Source organism: Megachile rotundata, chromosome 14, assembly GCF_050947335.1.
Source record: "Megachile rotundata isolate GNS110a chromosome 14, iyMegRotu1, whole genome shotgun sequence".
Taxonomy (NCBI): domain Eukaryota; kingdom Metazoa; phylum Arthropoda; class Insecta; order Hymenoptera; family Megachilidae; genus Megachile; species Megachile rotundata.
This window is the reverse complement of record NC_134996.1, coordinates 13,549,608-13,564,309: the sequence shown is the minus strand read 5'-3', so window position 1 is coordinate 13,564,309 and position 14,702 is coordinate 13,549,608. Positions and strand designations below refer to the sequence as shown.

Sequence of the window (14,702 nt, the reverse complement as noted above, 5' to 3'; positions counted from 1 at the left end):
TTATTGTCCACCCACCAATTTTGGCAGCCCCGGTGAAAGTCCTATATATTAAAACAGGTTAAAATCATTCGACATTTCCTGTTGCATATAAAAGCCGTTTAAATTTCAATCGATTCTAATAACCGAAGCGATAGATCCTCTCTCTAGCAACCTTTTCACGGTCTCATTCTCGCGTGTGTACAGTGTTCGTTGCAATTACCCCGCTGATCATTTGCAATGATCGCGCGGGTTTCAACGAGCGTGAATCACCATGATGACGTAGCCGTTGATACGTAATGGTTGCACGTAACTCGAGAAGAGAAGTATGCAGTGAAAACGAGCAAAACGCGGGGAAACTTCAGCTGGTTGCAGTTGCAAGGTGCATGACGCGACTAGCCTCTCTGTCTGTCTGTCTGTCTGACTGACTGTGTTTATTATGGTGACGTAGGTCAGTTATCCACCTCGCTAGAATGCGATGCGTTTCCGTTACGTAATCCCCACGTGGCCATTTTGTTGACGTTCTGCGCACGGCTGTAGACCGCGTGCCCGCCGGTCAACATTCGAGGAAGAGTATTAGTATATCACCTATTAGTATTATTAGTACTCTCATAGTGCATACAAATTTTTTAATTACTATTTTATTCGGTGCAATTCGGAGGAGGTTCGGAGAGATTCAATTTGGGGACATTTGGGGAGATTCGAGTTGCAATTTGGGGACATTTAACTTGGGGAGATTTAAGTTAGGGACTGTTTGGATAGATTCAAGGTGGACAGTTTCAATTCGGTGAAATTTAAATTGGAGTGGTTCAATTCGGGGCAATTTCATTTGGGGGAATTTAATTTAGAACGATTGAATTCGAGGAGATTTAATTCGATACGATTGAATTTGGGACAATTCGATATGGGGCGAGTGAATTTGACGCGATTCGATTCGAAGCGGTGGAATTCGACGCGGTTCAATTTGGGGAAATTCAATTCGGAGCAATTTAGTAGTTGAGGAATTTTACTTCAAGGCAATTAAATTCGATACGATTCAATTTGGGATAAGTGAACTTGGGGAGATTCAATTCAACGTTGAACTGAATTCGATACAAATCTGATTAAATTGAATACTTGAATACTCGAGTACTTGAAACTTGAATACTCGAATACTTGAATGCTTGAATACTCGAATATTTGAATACTCGAATACTTGAAACTCGAATGCTTGAATACTCGAATACTTGAAACTCGAATTCTCGAAAACTTGAAAACTCGAATACTCGAATACTTGAATACTCGAATGCTTGAAAATTTTAATACTCGAATACTCGAATACTAGAATACTTGACTACTCGAATACTTGAATACTTGAAATTCGAATACTTGAATACTCGAATGCTTGAAAATTTGAATACTTGAATACTCGAATGCTTGAAAATTTGAGTACTGGAATACTCGAATACTCGAATACTCGTACCAATTCCACTCTTATCTCCCTCAATACAATCGAACAGAAATAATCGAAACAAGTGGAAGAAAATCGCAGGTTCCAAGGTTCCGCAACAGTCACGGATACTTGAATATGACAGTGTCATGTCGCGACAGCAAAAGTTCGTCTTTTTGCGTCAATTACGCGAAAGTACGCGCAAGAACCGTGACGTAAGGATTTATGCTTAGTCGGTTCGGGTGTCGTAATCGTTACGCTATAGAAACGTGATGGATTTCCAAGGTACAAACGCTTCGTTAACGAAACAAACGATTCCTCTTTTCTTTTTTCAACCGTTTGCCAAACAGCGAAAGTGCATTAATTGCTCATTAAATCGGCTAACTACAGTTTCCCTCCATCGCTTTTATTTCGAGTTCCCTTATCTTGTTAATCGAATTGTTTTTTAACCCGAGAGAAAATAAAAGATTATGTACGTTATTTTTAGACAATTGTTTTTTGTTTATGAACGGAGTATTTGTACAGAAACGACTGTCAATAGCAGTCAGAACATTATTATTCAGAAGTAAAATCTTGATAAATCCCTGATGTTGTGTACGTTGCCGAGGCTTTGAACTCGCAATCTTGTTTATTACATTGCAGTATTTTGTTTTGCAATGTCACATCTATTTACAAAGATTAATTAACTTCAGAAAAATTGCTGCAACGTTATGAAATAGTAACTAAGAGGGAAACAAGGTCGTGCAATGGAGTCTACGATTACCATGTAATCAGTCAACTGATAACGATAGCGAATCGTGCTGATAACAGCGAACATTTGTCCCGCAACAGGAACAGATAATTGGAATTCTTGTTCTTTTCATTTTATTTTCCTTCAGCGCGGCGTAGAAGCATTGCACTCTGTGCTCCAATTTTTTCAAATTCCTTATCGCACGAAATTCTTATTACAGCCGAAATGCGATACATCAATGTCTTCGTATCGAAGAATTCCTTTACGCGTCATGGACTTCCAGATAAATAATTTTCTTCGTGGCAGCGTTATCGCGTTGATAAACAAATTGCGAACACTTTTGAAGAAGGTTTAAACAGACAGTTTAATTGTCAAATTATACCGCACGAGTGCATTTACTCGTGACTTGCACATTTCTTATCGCATCGTTTTACAAGTGTTTATACTTGTAAATTTTAGATTTGATGCGGTTGGGGGCTTTAAATTTTTTGTGTAAGTATATTTGGAGGTTCGAATTTGGTATGTAGGTGTCGTGAATTTTAAATTTGGCGCGTTGGCGCACTGTGCGTTTCAAATTTGGCGCGCAGGAGTATCGGTCGTTTCAAATTTGGCGCGTAGGAGTATCGAAGGTTTCAAATTTGGCGCGTGGGTGTACTGTACCTTTCAAATTTGGCGCGTGGGTGTACTGTACCTTTCAAATTTGGCGCGTGGATGTACTCTACGCTTGAACTTTGACGCGTAGGTGTATCGCACGTTTCAAATTCGGTGCGTAGGTGTACCATGCATTTCAAATTTGATGTATAGGTGTATCGTACGCTTCAAATTTGGCGCGTGGTATATCCTAGACTTCAAATTTGGCACGTAGGTGTATCGAAGGTTTCAAATTTGGCGCGTGGATGTACCCTACGCCTGAACTTTGATGCGTAGGTGTATCACACGCTTCAAATTCGGTGCGTAGGTGTACCATGCATTTAAATTTGGTGCGTGGTATATCCTAAACTTCAAATTTGGCACGTAGGTGTATCGAAGGTTCCAAATTCGGTGCGTGGGTGTACTGTACATTTCAAATTTGGCGCGTAGGTGTACCCTACGCCTGAACTTTCACGCGTAGGTGTATCGCACGCTTCAAATACAGTGCGTAGGTGTACCATGCATTTCAAATTTTACGCGTAGGTGTATCCTAACCTTCAAACTTGGCACGTAGGTATGTTTTATGCTTCAAATTTGTCGCGTAGATGTACCATGCATTTCAGATTTGGTGCGAAGGTGTATCGTACACTTCAAATTCGGCGTAGATGTACCCTTTGAAAGAAACTTTAATACACAAACGCACCAAACTTGCTCTTTATGAATTTCTACTAACTTTAATCCTTTCAACACACCACTCCACTAAATTTGAAACTGTTAGATTTATTTAACAGAAACTGAGTGTGTCTTTCTACAAAAATCATCGGATCGTAAACTTTCACAATCATTGAAGGTTCGACTCAAAGAGGATGCAGATGTTTATTTTAACTATAGGACCCATAGAGTCTATAGACTCGTGACGAATTTTCCTTCGACGACTTTTCTCCTTGACCAGTAAAGATGTGCTTTCTGAGTTTCCCAATTTAAATAAAAGTTTCTCTTAAAACATAACTCAGTATTATTTTATTTCACCGTCTATTTCCTATAGAAACTTATGAATCAACGAAATTCATCGGTTTAATAATTTTTAATAATCGATACAGTGTGCGTAAATCGATTCCCATTATCCCGAAGACAATAACGTTGATCGTGAAACCCATTCACGTCAGGTTTGTACGTAACGAATGGCCAGTGTCTAGAATTTTCGTAGAACTCGACTGGAATGAAAGAAACGCGATGCGGTAGTAGTACGCAACCGACGTGTTCCGAGTTCCGAGAAAATTTCATTGAGAATCGGTCGCACGATTTACGGCAAAGCCGCATCGAGCACAGTTCCGGTTTCTCTCGCGATGATTCACGCCACGAATTCCTGTCTATGGACTTCCTGACCCATTCAGAAATCGCTTCTTCCGAGAACCTATTCAACCATCGATTTCCCGCCCTTTTTTACTTCGCGCTTCGAGGAAATTTTATATCTACCGACTTCCTTGACATTTTTAAGACCCGATAATAGTTCGATTCGTTGAATGCAATCGAAATTCAAAGATCGTTGAATGTTTCTGGTTAATTGGAAACTTGTAAAGAAATACCTGTAATAACTTTATAACAGTAAAGTGAGTTGTAATGTAACCTAACCTAGTTGATCGGTATTTTCCCGCCTTTTTCCTCAACTCTACCGCACTTCAAGGAAAATGAACGTTCTTTATCGACCTCAACCTGTTTCCTTTAAACTCCTTATCATCTTCTTATATTTAATTCCATTGAATATAAATAAATTTGAAAAATCATTCTATATTTCTAATCAGAAATTTTCATAATTCTAATACAGAATAGTCACGTTTTTATAATAAAAAGCTTTAAAATTATTGAATTAAAGAACGTTCATACATAAAATCAAAAGAAATTATTTGGAACTTTTCAGGCAGAGTTAAAGAACAAATTCCAAGAAATTCGTTCTCGAATTCTTATCTTGTCTCAAAAGATTTACATTCGCAATTCGCGGGAACTGTTTAATTCGCAGGGAAAACCCGAAATAAAAAAGAAATGTAAGCACCGCAACTTCGACCTGTTCAATTAACATACTTAACGATACTTTCGTGCTTCTGTTACGAGGACTGTTCTAACGCCAATCGCAGACCGCAGGTCGCTTCGCTGAGAATCACGTAAGTGATTCGTACCTGATGGTATGTATCGATTCTATAGCATAGATACGTGACTCAGGTACTCGCCAATTGGGTAAACAATGTTCCACGATAGATCAAGTGTTTTCGATAATATTTGAACTGAGTCTAGTTACGCGTATCGTGCGACGTCGATCTCGAATCGATACCGGAAACACCGATCGATAGATTATCGCTTATTTTTCCGCTTGTGCTATATTTAATAGTTAAAACATTACTCATCAAAATTGGTAATTTTTTAAATTAGGCATGTGGATATTTTTATGCGAGAAATTGTAATGTGTTGAATTAAAAATTTATACAACTATGTTGCAGAGTTTACATGTGATAATGTACCTATGCGTAGAATTTGAATTGCGTGATAGATTGACGCGCCAGTTCCAAAAATGGCGCGCAAGAAATCTTTCAAATTTGGCGCGTAAATATATTAAAGCCTTCCTCTCGTAGATATGTAAATAAAAACTTCCATGCCACATTAAACACTGAAATTCTAATCAGAAATCATCTATAACTCATCCACACTCATCTATAACTCAAATAAATAATCAAAAGAAATAAAACAGCAAATGGCTGCAGTAAAACTTTTCTGAATGTCCGCGTTGAAATTTCACTTTGTAAAGAGGAAATCCAGAGGCTAAGGAACGCAAGAGGGGGTTGAACTGTCGTACACGACCCAGAAAGTGTATGCAACAGGTGGCTGCAGGTAGCCAACAGGGGATGACGAGTCGGTGACTCATGGGGTAACTCCGGGAATGTTGATCGTTCCTCTCGATCCCTCTTCCCCTTTGCAGCGGCGTCTTTACCTGGATGACTCACATTCCACTTACACAACGATACGTGCATTCTTACACCTGAGGAAACACACGTCGAGGATCCAGTTTCTTTTTCAGAGCTGTTCATTCAACGGACACTGGCTCGCGACCAACCTTCTCTGACACATCGGACCTTTCGATTCCTTTGGATCGATTGTCCCTTTAAAATGCATCTATTACGTGAATGGACGTTTGGATTATGCTCGATGGATTAGGACAAGAATCTTTCATCTCTGAATGGAGCAATTTTTTTCTTTCTTGATTGTGGATTGTTGGAGGAAATATTCATTGCTTTTGTGAATAGGGGATGCTTCGGGTTAGGCGTGTTAATAATTTGACGGTGTTCTATTATGTTTTATGTTATCAAGAAATGTAGTTATTCTTGCAAGGTGGAAGAACATTTTTGAGATTCTTCAGTGAGACTGTTTTATCGCTAAGTGTGTTCATACTCTTTTAATGTAAACTTTATATATTTTACATTGCGTACTGCATTTTATGTGATCAACAAACTTGATCGTTTTAATCACAGATGAAAATGTTAATCATTATTTATGTTCTCCAATAAAAAAGTTTAATTGGCAGATCTATCAGAAGTAGATGGAAACTTGATCGTTTCAGTCATAGATAAAAATGTTAATCATTATACACATTTTCCAATAAAAAAGTTTAATTGGCAGATCTGTCAGAAGTAGATGGAAGCTTGATCGTCTCAGTCATAGATAAAAATGTTAATCATTATACACATTTTCCAATAAAAAAGTTTAATTGGCAGATCTGTCAGAAGTAGATGGAAGCTTGATCGTTTCAGTCACAGATGAAAATGTTAATCATTATACACATTCTCCAATAAAAAAGTTTAATTGGCAGATCTATCAGAAGTAGATGAAAACTTGATCGTCTCAGTCATAGATAAAAATGTTAATCATTATATATATTCTCTAATAAAAAAGTTAAATTGACAGATCTATCAGAAGTAGATGGAAGCTTGATCGTCTCAGTCATAGATAAAAATGTTAATCATTATATATATTCTCTAATAAAAAAGTTAAATTGACAGATCTATCAGAAGTAGATGGAAGCTTGATCAGTCACAGATGAAAATGTTAATCATTATATATATTCTCTAATAAAAAAGTTAAATTGACAGATCTATCAGAAGTAGATGGAAAATATCCGCCACTCAAAGTTATCAGCAAACGTCGTACTCTATTATCGATTTATCAGCCGCATCTATATCAACAGTCGCCGCAAACGGAGTTAATTAGGCGAATTATCTGTAGAGAAAATCGATGTGTAAAATGGCGAAAGCCGTTTGGCAATTAAGAAAGAAGAGAGGCGTTAAATGCCATTACCATTCTCTAATCGCGTCGATTGCCCGAGAGAGGAATGCTGCTCTTATCGTTCTCTTATGCGTTGCATACCATAGCTCGTAACTATACTGTTATATCTACCATTAAATAATGATACTCTGTCAGATTGATAACCGTATCAAACGCGTCACTCGCGATCAACCGTATCAACATTATCCTGACAATACGGACCTGTATTTAGAATCGAATTATCGGGCTACCGAGAACACTTTGTATTTTCCTTTCAATGAATCCGAACGGCTATCGCAATACAAATAGTAGCGTAAAGATACAGATCGATTTGTTTAATCTACATCCGAACGAGTTCAGACTCAATGTATCGGTTGTTCACTGTATCAGTTACGATTAGTGAAATAATTATGGTAAACCTAACCTAAGTTAGGTTACTTCAGGAAAGAGAAAGAATTATACCTAAGTTAGGTTACAGTGAAAGAGAAAGAATTATACGGGGATATTTAGTTGCAAGGCTTAAGTATGATGGAATATTTTGAGTGGAATTTTTTGGAGTCGTTCAGTTTTGAAGCAGCCTGTAGCAACGTCCTAAATACCACGTTTAGGCCGATAAGACGGTACCATGTATAATGTCCTACTGATAAAACATTTGTTGCTCTTGTACAAATTGATACCGTTCGCCTATTTCGAACTAACCTTCATTTCTGTTTTACCTTTCCTGGTGTGAGAACAGTTGGGAAAGATTGTGGAGGGATCAGTAGACAGGGAATGCCCCAAACTATTGTGGGACAATAGTGGAACTTTTGGTGCATTCCGCTGAGTGGTGTGTTGTATCTTGTGTAGAAATTGGGTGCTGATATTTGGGATGTTGGGACTTTGGAAGTTTGGGGGATTGGGAGTTTGGAACTTTGAGAGATTGGGACTTTGGGAGATTGGAACTCTGAGAGATTGGAACTTTGAGAGATTGGGACTTTGGGAGATTGGGACTTTGGGAGATTGGAACTCTGAGAGATTGGGACTTTGGGAGATTGGAACTTTGCAAGATTGGAACTCTGAGAGATTGGGACTTTGGGAGATTGGAACTCTGAGAGATTGGGACTTTGGGAGATTGGGACTCTGAGAGATTGGGACTTTGGGAGATTGGGACTTTGAGAGATTGGAACTCTGAGAGATTGGGACTTTGGAAGATTGGAACTCTGAGAGATTGGGACTTTGGGAGATTGGAACTCTGAGAGATTGGGACTTTGGGAGATTGGGACTCTGGGAGATTGGAAGTCTGAGAGATTGGGACTTTGGGAGATTGGAACTCTGAGAGATTGGGACTTTGGGAGATTGGGACTCTGAGAGATTGGGACTTTGGGAGATTGGGACTTTGAGAGATTGGAACTCTGAGAGATTGGGACTTTGGAAGATTGGAACTCTGAGAGATTGGGACTTTGGGAGATTGGAACTCTGAGAGATTGGGACTATGGGAGATTGGGACTCTGGGAGATTGGAAGTCTGAGAGATTGGAACTCTGAGAGATTGGGACTTTGGGAGATTGGGATTTTGGGAGATTGGAACTCTGAGAGATTGGGACTCTGGTAGATTGGGACTTTGGGAGATTGGGACTTTGCAAGATTGGAACTCTGAGAGATTGGGACTTTGGAAGATTGGAACTCTGAGAGATTGGGACTTTGGGAGATTGGAACTCTGAGAGATTGGGACCTTGGGAGATTGGAACTCTGAGAGATTGGGACTTTGGAAGGTTGGAACTCTGAGAGATTGGGACTTTGGAAGGTTGGAACTCTGAGAGATTGGGACCTTGGGAGATTGGAACTCTGAGAGATTGAGACTCTGGGAGATTGGGACTTTGCAAGATTAGGACTTTGAGATAATTGGAACTCTGAGAGATTCGTCCATTATACCATCTTCATCTACGTACCATCATCAGCTTCTCCCTCTGTATCACATGTGCACATGTAAGCATAATGTCAGCTAGTATAAGTAGATAAACGAAAATTGGCAAACTTTCGAAAGGAGCACGTATCTCGTGGCGATGAGTCAGATAAATTATGAGCGAGCAGCGGGATCCCTTGCAGGAAGTCGGTTGCATCGATTGTCGCGTTTACAGGAAAATTTTCCTGGAAACACGAGATCCGCAGTGTGACTCATGGTCGCTCCACCGAGATTCAAGGTCATCGATCCGCCCACCTAGCTCGTCGTTTTCGCAGACTCCGTTCTATGCTTACAGAAAAACCAGCTGAAAAGGAAAAAGGATGCTGGGGGGAAATGTTTGAATAGGGGAGGTTCAGAAAGACTTGAAGACATTTGGAGGATTTTATGGTGGGTTTAAATGCACGATTTTGCGTTGCTTTTGTACTTTTGGTACTTGAAGAGAGCGAAGGTAATCAAGCATTTCTTGAAGTGAAATTTCAACTTCTTATCTTGCTGTTAATATTAATCTTGTTAAGATTAACTTCTTGATTGACTTTTTAATTTATATTAGATTACATAGAAATTTTTATGTAATTCGAATTATATTATAATATGAAGTTGAACTTAATTTTAAATAATTAGTGTCACCTATTTTGATGACAACTTAATTTGTTAATAATTAGTGTAAGTCAGATATCAATTTAGACCTGACTCAAGTTAGTCCTGATTTAAATTGAACTCTACTCCCGAAGCTAATTTATTACAACTCTCAAACGATGTTATCCCTAATCGATATTGTGATCAATTGCTCATTGATTTAACGTGTAATTTAAAGTAATGATTTCTGAACGACACTTATCTCGTTACGATTCTAAACCTGAATCCTTTGATAAAGCATTATTACCCTGATCGACTAATCAAGCGGTCATATCCGATCTCTAATTAATCAATGGATCAATTAAAGATATCCAATCACACGATCCTCTGAATCGACGTTCAATCGACTGAAAGCATAATGGAGCAATTACAGGGTTGTTTTCTGCGAGACAAACGGTATCACTTGTTCATGGTAAATCGATATCTCTGAAATGGTACAACGTGGGCGTCCCTTGAAGAATCAGTCAGCGAAAAAACAAGTTAAAACGGACGCTCTTTGTAATTCGCTGAAACGACAGGATCGATGGACCTTTGGCATCCCAATTATCTGGGGTACTTGAAAGACTGGTACTTGAAGCTTGTTGGATGCAGAGTATTGCATTCAATTTTTCTATTTACTGCAATTTTATATGAGTAAGTTTTGCTGGGTTCAATTTGATTTGGTATATTTTTACGGGGTTAATTTCCGTGAGGTTCAATTTTACAAGGTTTAATTCCATGAGATTCAATTCCACAAAATTTAATTCCACAGGGTTCAATTCCACAGGGTTCAATTTCGCAGGGTTCAATTTTACAAGGTTCGATTCCACAGAATTCAATTCCACAAGAGTCAGTGCCACAAGCGTCAATTCCAGAGGGTTCAATTCCACAGGCTTCAATTCCACACACTTCAATTCCACAAGGTTCAATTCCACAAGCTTCAATTCCATAAGATTTACTTCCACAAGGTTCAATTCCACAGGGTTCAATTCCACAAGCTCCAATTCCACACACTTCAATTCCACAGGGTTCAATTCCACAAGCTCCACTTCCATACACTTCAATTCCACAAGCTCCAATTCCACACACTTCAATTCCACAGGGTTTAATTCCACAAGCTCCAATTCCACACACTTCAATTCCACAGGATTCAATTCCACAAGCTCCACTTCCATACACTTCAATTCCACAAGCTCCAATTCCACACACTTCAATTCCACAGGGTTTAATTCCACAAGCTCCAATTCCACACACTTCAATTCCACAGGGTTCAATTTCACAAGCTCCACTTCCATACACTTCAATTCCACAGGGTTCAATTCCACAAGCTCCACTTCCATACACTTCAATTCCACAAGCTCCAATTCCACAGGCTTCAATTCCACACATTTCAATTCCACAAGGTTCAATTCCACAAGCTTCAATTCCACAAGCTTCAATTCCACAAAGTTCTATTCCACACACTTCAATTCCACAAGCTTCAATTTCACAAGCTTCAATTCCACGAGATTTACTTGCACAAGGTTCAATTCAACAAAGTTCTATTCCACGCACTTCAATTCCACAGGGTTTAATTCCACAAGCTTCAATTCCACAAAGTTCTATTCCACACACTTCAATTCCACAAGCTTCAATCTCACAAGCTTCAATTCCACAAGATTTACTTCCACAAGGTTCAATTCCACAAGGTTCAGTTCCACAAGCTTCAATTTCACAAGGTATAATTTCACAAAGTTCTATTCCACATGGTTCAATTCCACTCAGTCTACTTCTACAACGTTCAATTCCACATGGTCCATTCCCACAATGTTCAATTCCAAGAAATTCAAGTCCACAAGATTCAATTCCACAAGTTTTAATTGTGCAAGGTTGAATTGCACAAAATTCAGTTCCACACAGTCCACCTCTACAATGTTCAATTCCACAAAGTTCAATTCCACGCAATTCAATGTGCTTCCATTTGACTTGACACATTTCAATTCCATGCAATTAATTTCCACAAGAGCCCATGTGATTCAGTTCCACACAATTAATGTCCACAAGTGACAGTTCCACTTGATTTAATTGCAACATGATTCAATTTGATACAATTCAATTCCAGAACGTTCAATTCTACACATTTCAATTCCTCATGAGTAGACTTGATACACAAGTTTCAATTTTAATGAGTTTCAATTTGTACAACATTCAACTATACAAAATTGCTTCTACAAAATTCTGACAGTACTTGATTCAATTCAAAATTCAATTCTATGTCATTTCTTTTTAAGTAATTATTTATTTTCAATTATATGGACATGAACATAATTATTTATTTACAATCATATATACAAATGAACCCAATTATTTAATTATACAGAATTGAATCTGTCACAGTATATAAAATTGAATTGTCACTGTTCAATTCTTCAACAGCTTTATACAGGCATTTTTTATATAAGTTTTATGATGGATCTCGTTTTCTATTGATACTTCATAAACAAAGATTATTATAATTCGAGTACTTTGACCGACGCAAAACGTCATTAAGGGTGCATTGAAATTTTTGTCGCGATCGAGGGGATAGCGAGAGGGTTAACGCACCGTGTAAATAAGGGTAGCTCCCTTGATTTTAAAATAATTATGAAACGAGTGACGACACGGAAGAATAGAGCCTGTGATCTCCCTCCCACCATTGTAAATACCGCTTTTTTTCCTCTGCTTTGGAATTCTTGTTTGGAGAATTAAACATTGAATAAAGGAGATAGTAAAGCAACTTTATTAAAAATGTTCAAACGTTTTAGGAAAAGATGCTGTGATTTCTGTTTTGTGATTTGTGAATGTTGAAATTTTGATGTGGTTGTTGATAGGGAGAGGTAATTGAATATTTTGATGGGTGTTTCAGACTTCACAAAATGTGCACGTGTAGTAATTGATAGGGTATCAATTTAACAAAGGAAGATATATATTGGTATCAAAGTTTCATGTTACTTTATAAATAGGATTTCAATATGATATGGTACCATCTGTTGTTGAACAGCATCATCTCTCTGACATACCGACAGTCAGTAGATAAAAACTATTAAATAACTATTCTTACTATATTTTGAAACTCAAATATTTTGAAGACACTTTTAATTTTTTAATCTTCAGCATCAAATACTTGCTCTGCCATTAAATTAATTTTTAAAATAAAAATACTATGAAAATACAAAGCAGATAGCTCTCTTATCGACGTATGATAAATAAAATCAATGTTTCCTTTGCTATTATTCCATTTTATTAATATATATTTAATTTATTTGTTATAGATTAAGAGATGGGGAAGGAAGTGGACGTCCCTTGAAGTTCCTGTGCAATTTAAATTAAAATTAATAGTGTATTATTTGTAATATTGTGACAATTGTGAAAATAGAATAAGTTCTGATGTATATTAATTGTAAATAAAGTAATTAAGATATAAATTATGTTGTTACATGTTGTTCAGAAGGGATAAAATAAAGATAAAGCATAGAACATAATTGTATATTCATTTAACAGCATCTCTGAAAAGAAATAACTTACGTAAACTGAAAATGTAGCTTTAGTAATATTCAAATTTTCGCGCGTCGCTCGACAAGAGCAAATTGCATTTTTTGGAAAAATAAAGGATTTCTGTGCTATACTGACGTTAGAATAGTGTTCTCTGATGAAAATGCAATAGAAATAATGCTGCAAAATTGTTCTGGAAGCGCTAGAATCGATAATTAAAATTTAATGCATTTCATGGACTACAAAATTGGCGTCCATCTAGCGGTGAAAGTTGGAACTAACGGAACAGAAAATTTCGATTTTCTCGAAAACTAGGGACTTTTCCGAAATTCTGAGATATACAAATTGTTCCTGGTCGCCTACCGAATCGAACAAGTATAATTATAACCCTCTACGATCACTAGGAAAGAAAATAGAATTTTAATGCATTTCATGGACTAAAAATTTGCCGTCCATCTAGCGGTGAAAGTTGGAACTAACGAAACAGAAAATTTCGATTTTCTCGAAAACTAGGGACTTTTCTGAAATTCTGAGATATACAAATTGTTCCTGGTCGCCTAACGAATCGAACGAGTATAATTATAACCCTCTAGGACCACTAGGAAAGAAATTAGAAAAAAGGTCCATTTCATGGACTAAAAATTTGCCGTCCATCTAGCGGTGAAAGTTGGAACTAACGAAATAGAAAATTTCGATTTTCTCGAAAACTAGGGACTTCTCCGAAATTCTGAGATATACAAATTGTTCCTGATCGCCTAACGAATCCAACGAGTATAATTATAACCCTCTAGGACCACCAGGAAAGAAAATAGAATTTAATGCATTTTATGGACTTTTTTTCGCATCGCCATCTAGCGGTGAAAGCTGGAACTAAACCGCGAAAAAGTCCATAAAATGCATTAAATTCTATTTTCTTTCCTGGTCGTCCTAGAGGGTTATAATTATACTCGTTGGATTCGTTAGGCGATCAGGAACAATTTGTATATCTCAGAATTTCGAAAAAGTCCTTAGTTTTCGAGAAAATCGAAATTTTCTGTTTCGTTAGTTCCAACTTTCACCGCTAGATGGACGGCAAATTTTTAGTCCATGAAATGGGCTATTTTTCTATTTTCCTTAATAATGGTCCTAGCGTGCTATAATTAGATTCGTTCGATTCGGTAGGCGACAAGGAAAAATTTGTATATCTCAGAATTTCGGAAAAGTCCCCAGTTTTCGAGAAAATCAAGATTTTCTATTTTTGTAGTTCCAACTTTCGCCGCTAGATGGACGGCAATTTTTTAGTCCATGAAATGGGCTATTTTTCTATTTTCTTTAATAATAATCCTAGCGGGCTATAATTAGATTCGTTCGATTCGGTAGGCGACCAGGAACAATTTGTATATCTCAGAATTTCGGAAAAGTCCCTAGTTTTCGAGAAAATCGAAATTTTCTGTTTCGTTAGTTCCAACTTTCACCGCTAGATGGACGGCAATTTTTTAGTCCATGAAATGCTTTAAATTTTAATTATTGATTCTAGGGCCTCCTGAACAATTTTGCAGCATTACTTTTATTGCATTTTCATCA

General features: G+C 37.4%; 1 protein-coding gene across 2 annotated transcripts in view; it reads left to right on the top strand.

Moving 5' to 3' along the window:
* Positions 1-13,072, top strand: part of LOC105663782 (uncharacterized) — a 64,732-nt gene extending 51,660 nt beyond the window's left edge. Inside the window, exons 1-2 of one of the 2 annotated variants that reach the window (XM_076539493.1) lie at positions 9,609-11,347; positions 12,920-13,072. In XM_076539493.1, the coding sequence (XP_076395608.1) occupies positions 10,368-11,347; positions 12,920-12,977 (1,038 nt within the window). In that variant the 5' untranslated portion in view covers positions 9,609-10,367 and the 3' untranslated portion in view covers positions 12,978-13,072. Of the gene's footprint in view, positions 1-9,608; positions 11,348-12,919 lie in introns of those variants that run through there. The other variant, XR_013040426.1, reaches the window with a different exon arrangement.
* The last annotated feature ends 1,630 nt before the right edge of the window (positions 13,073-14,702 follow it).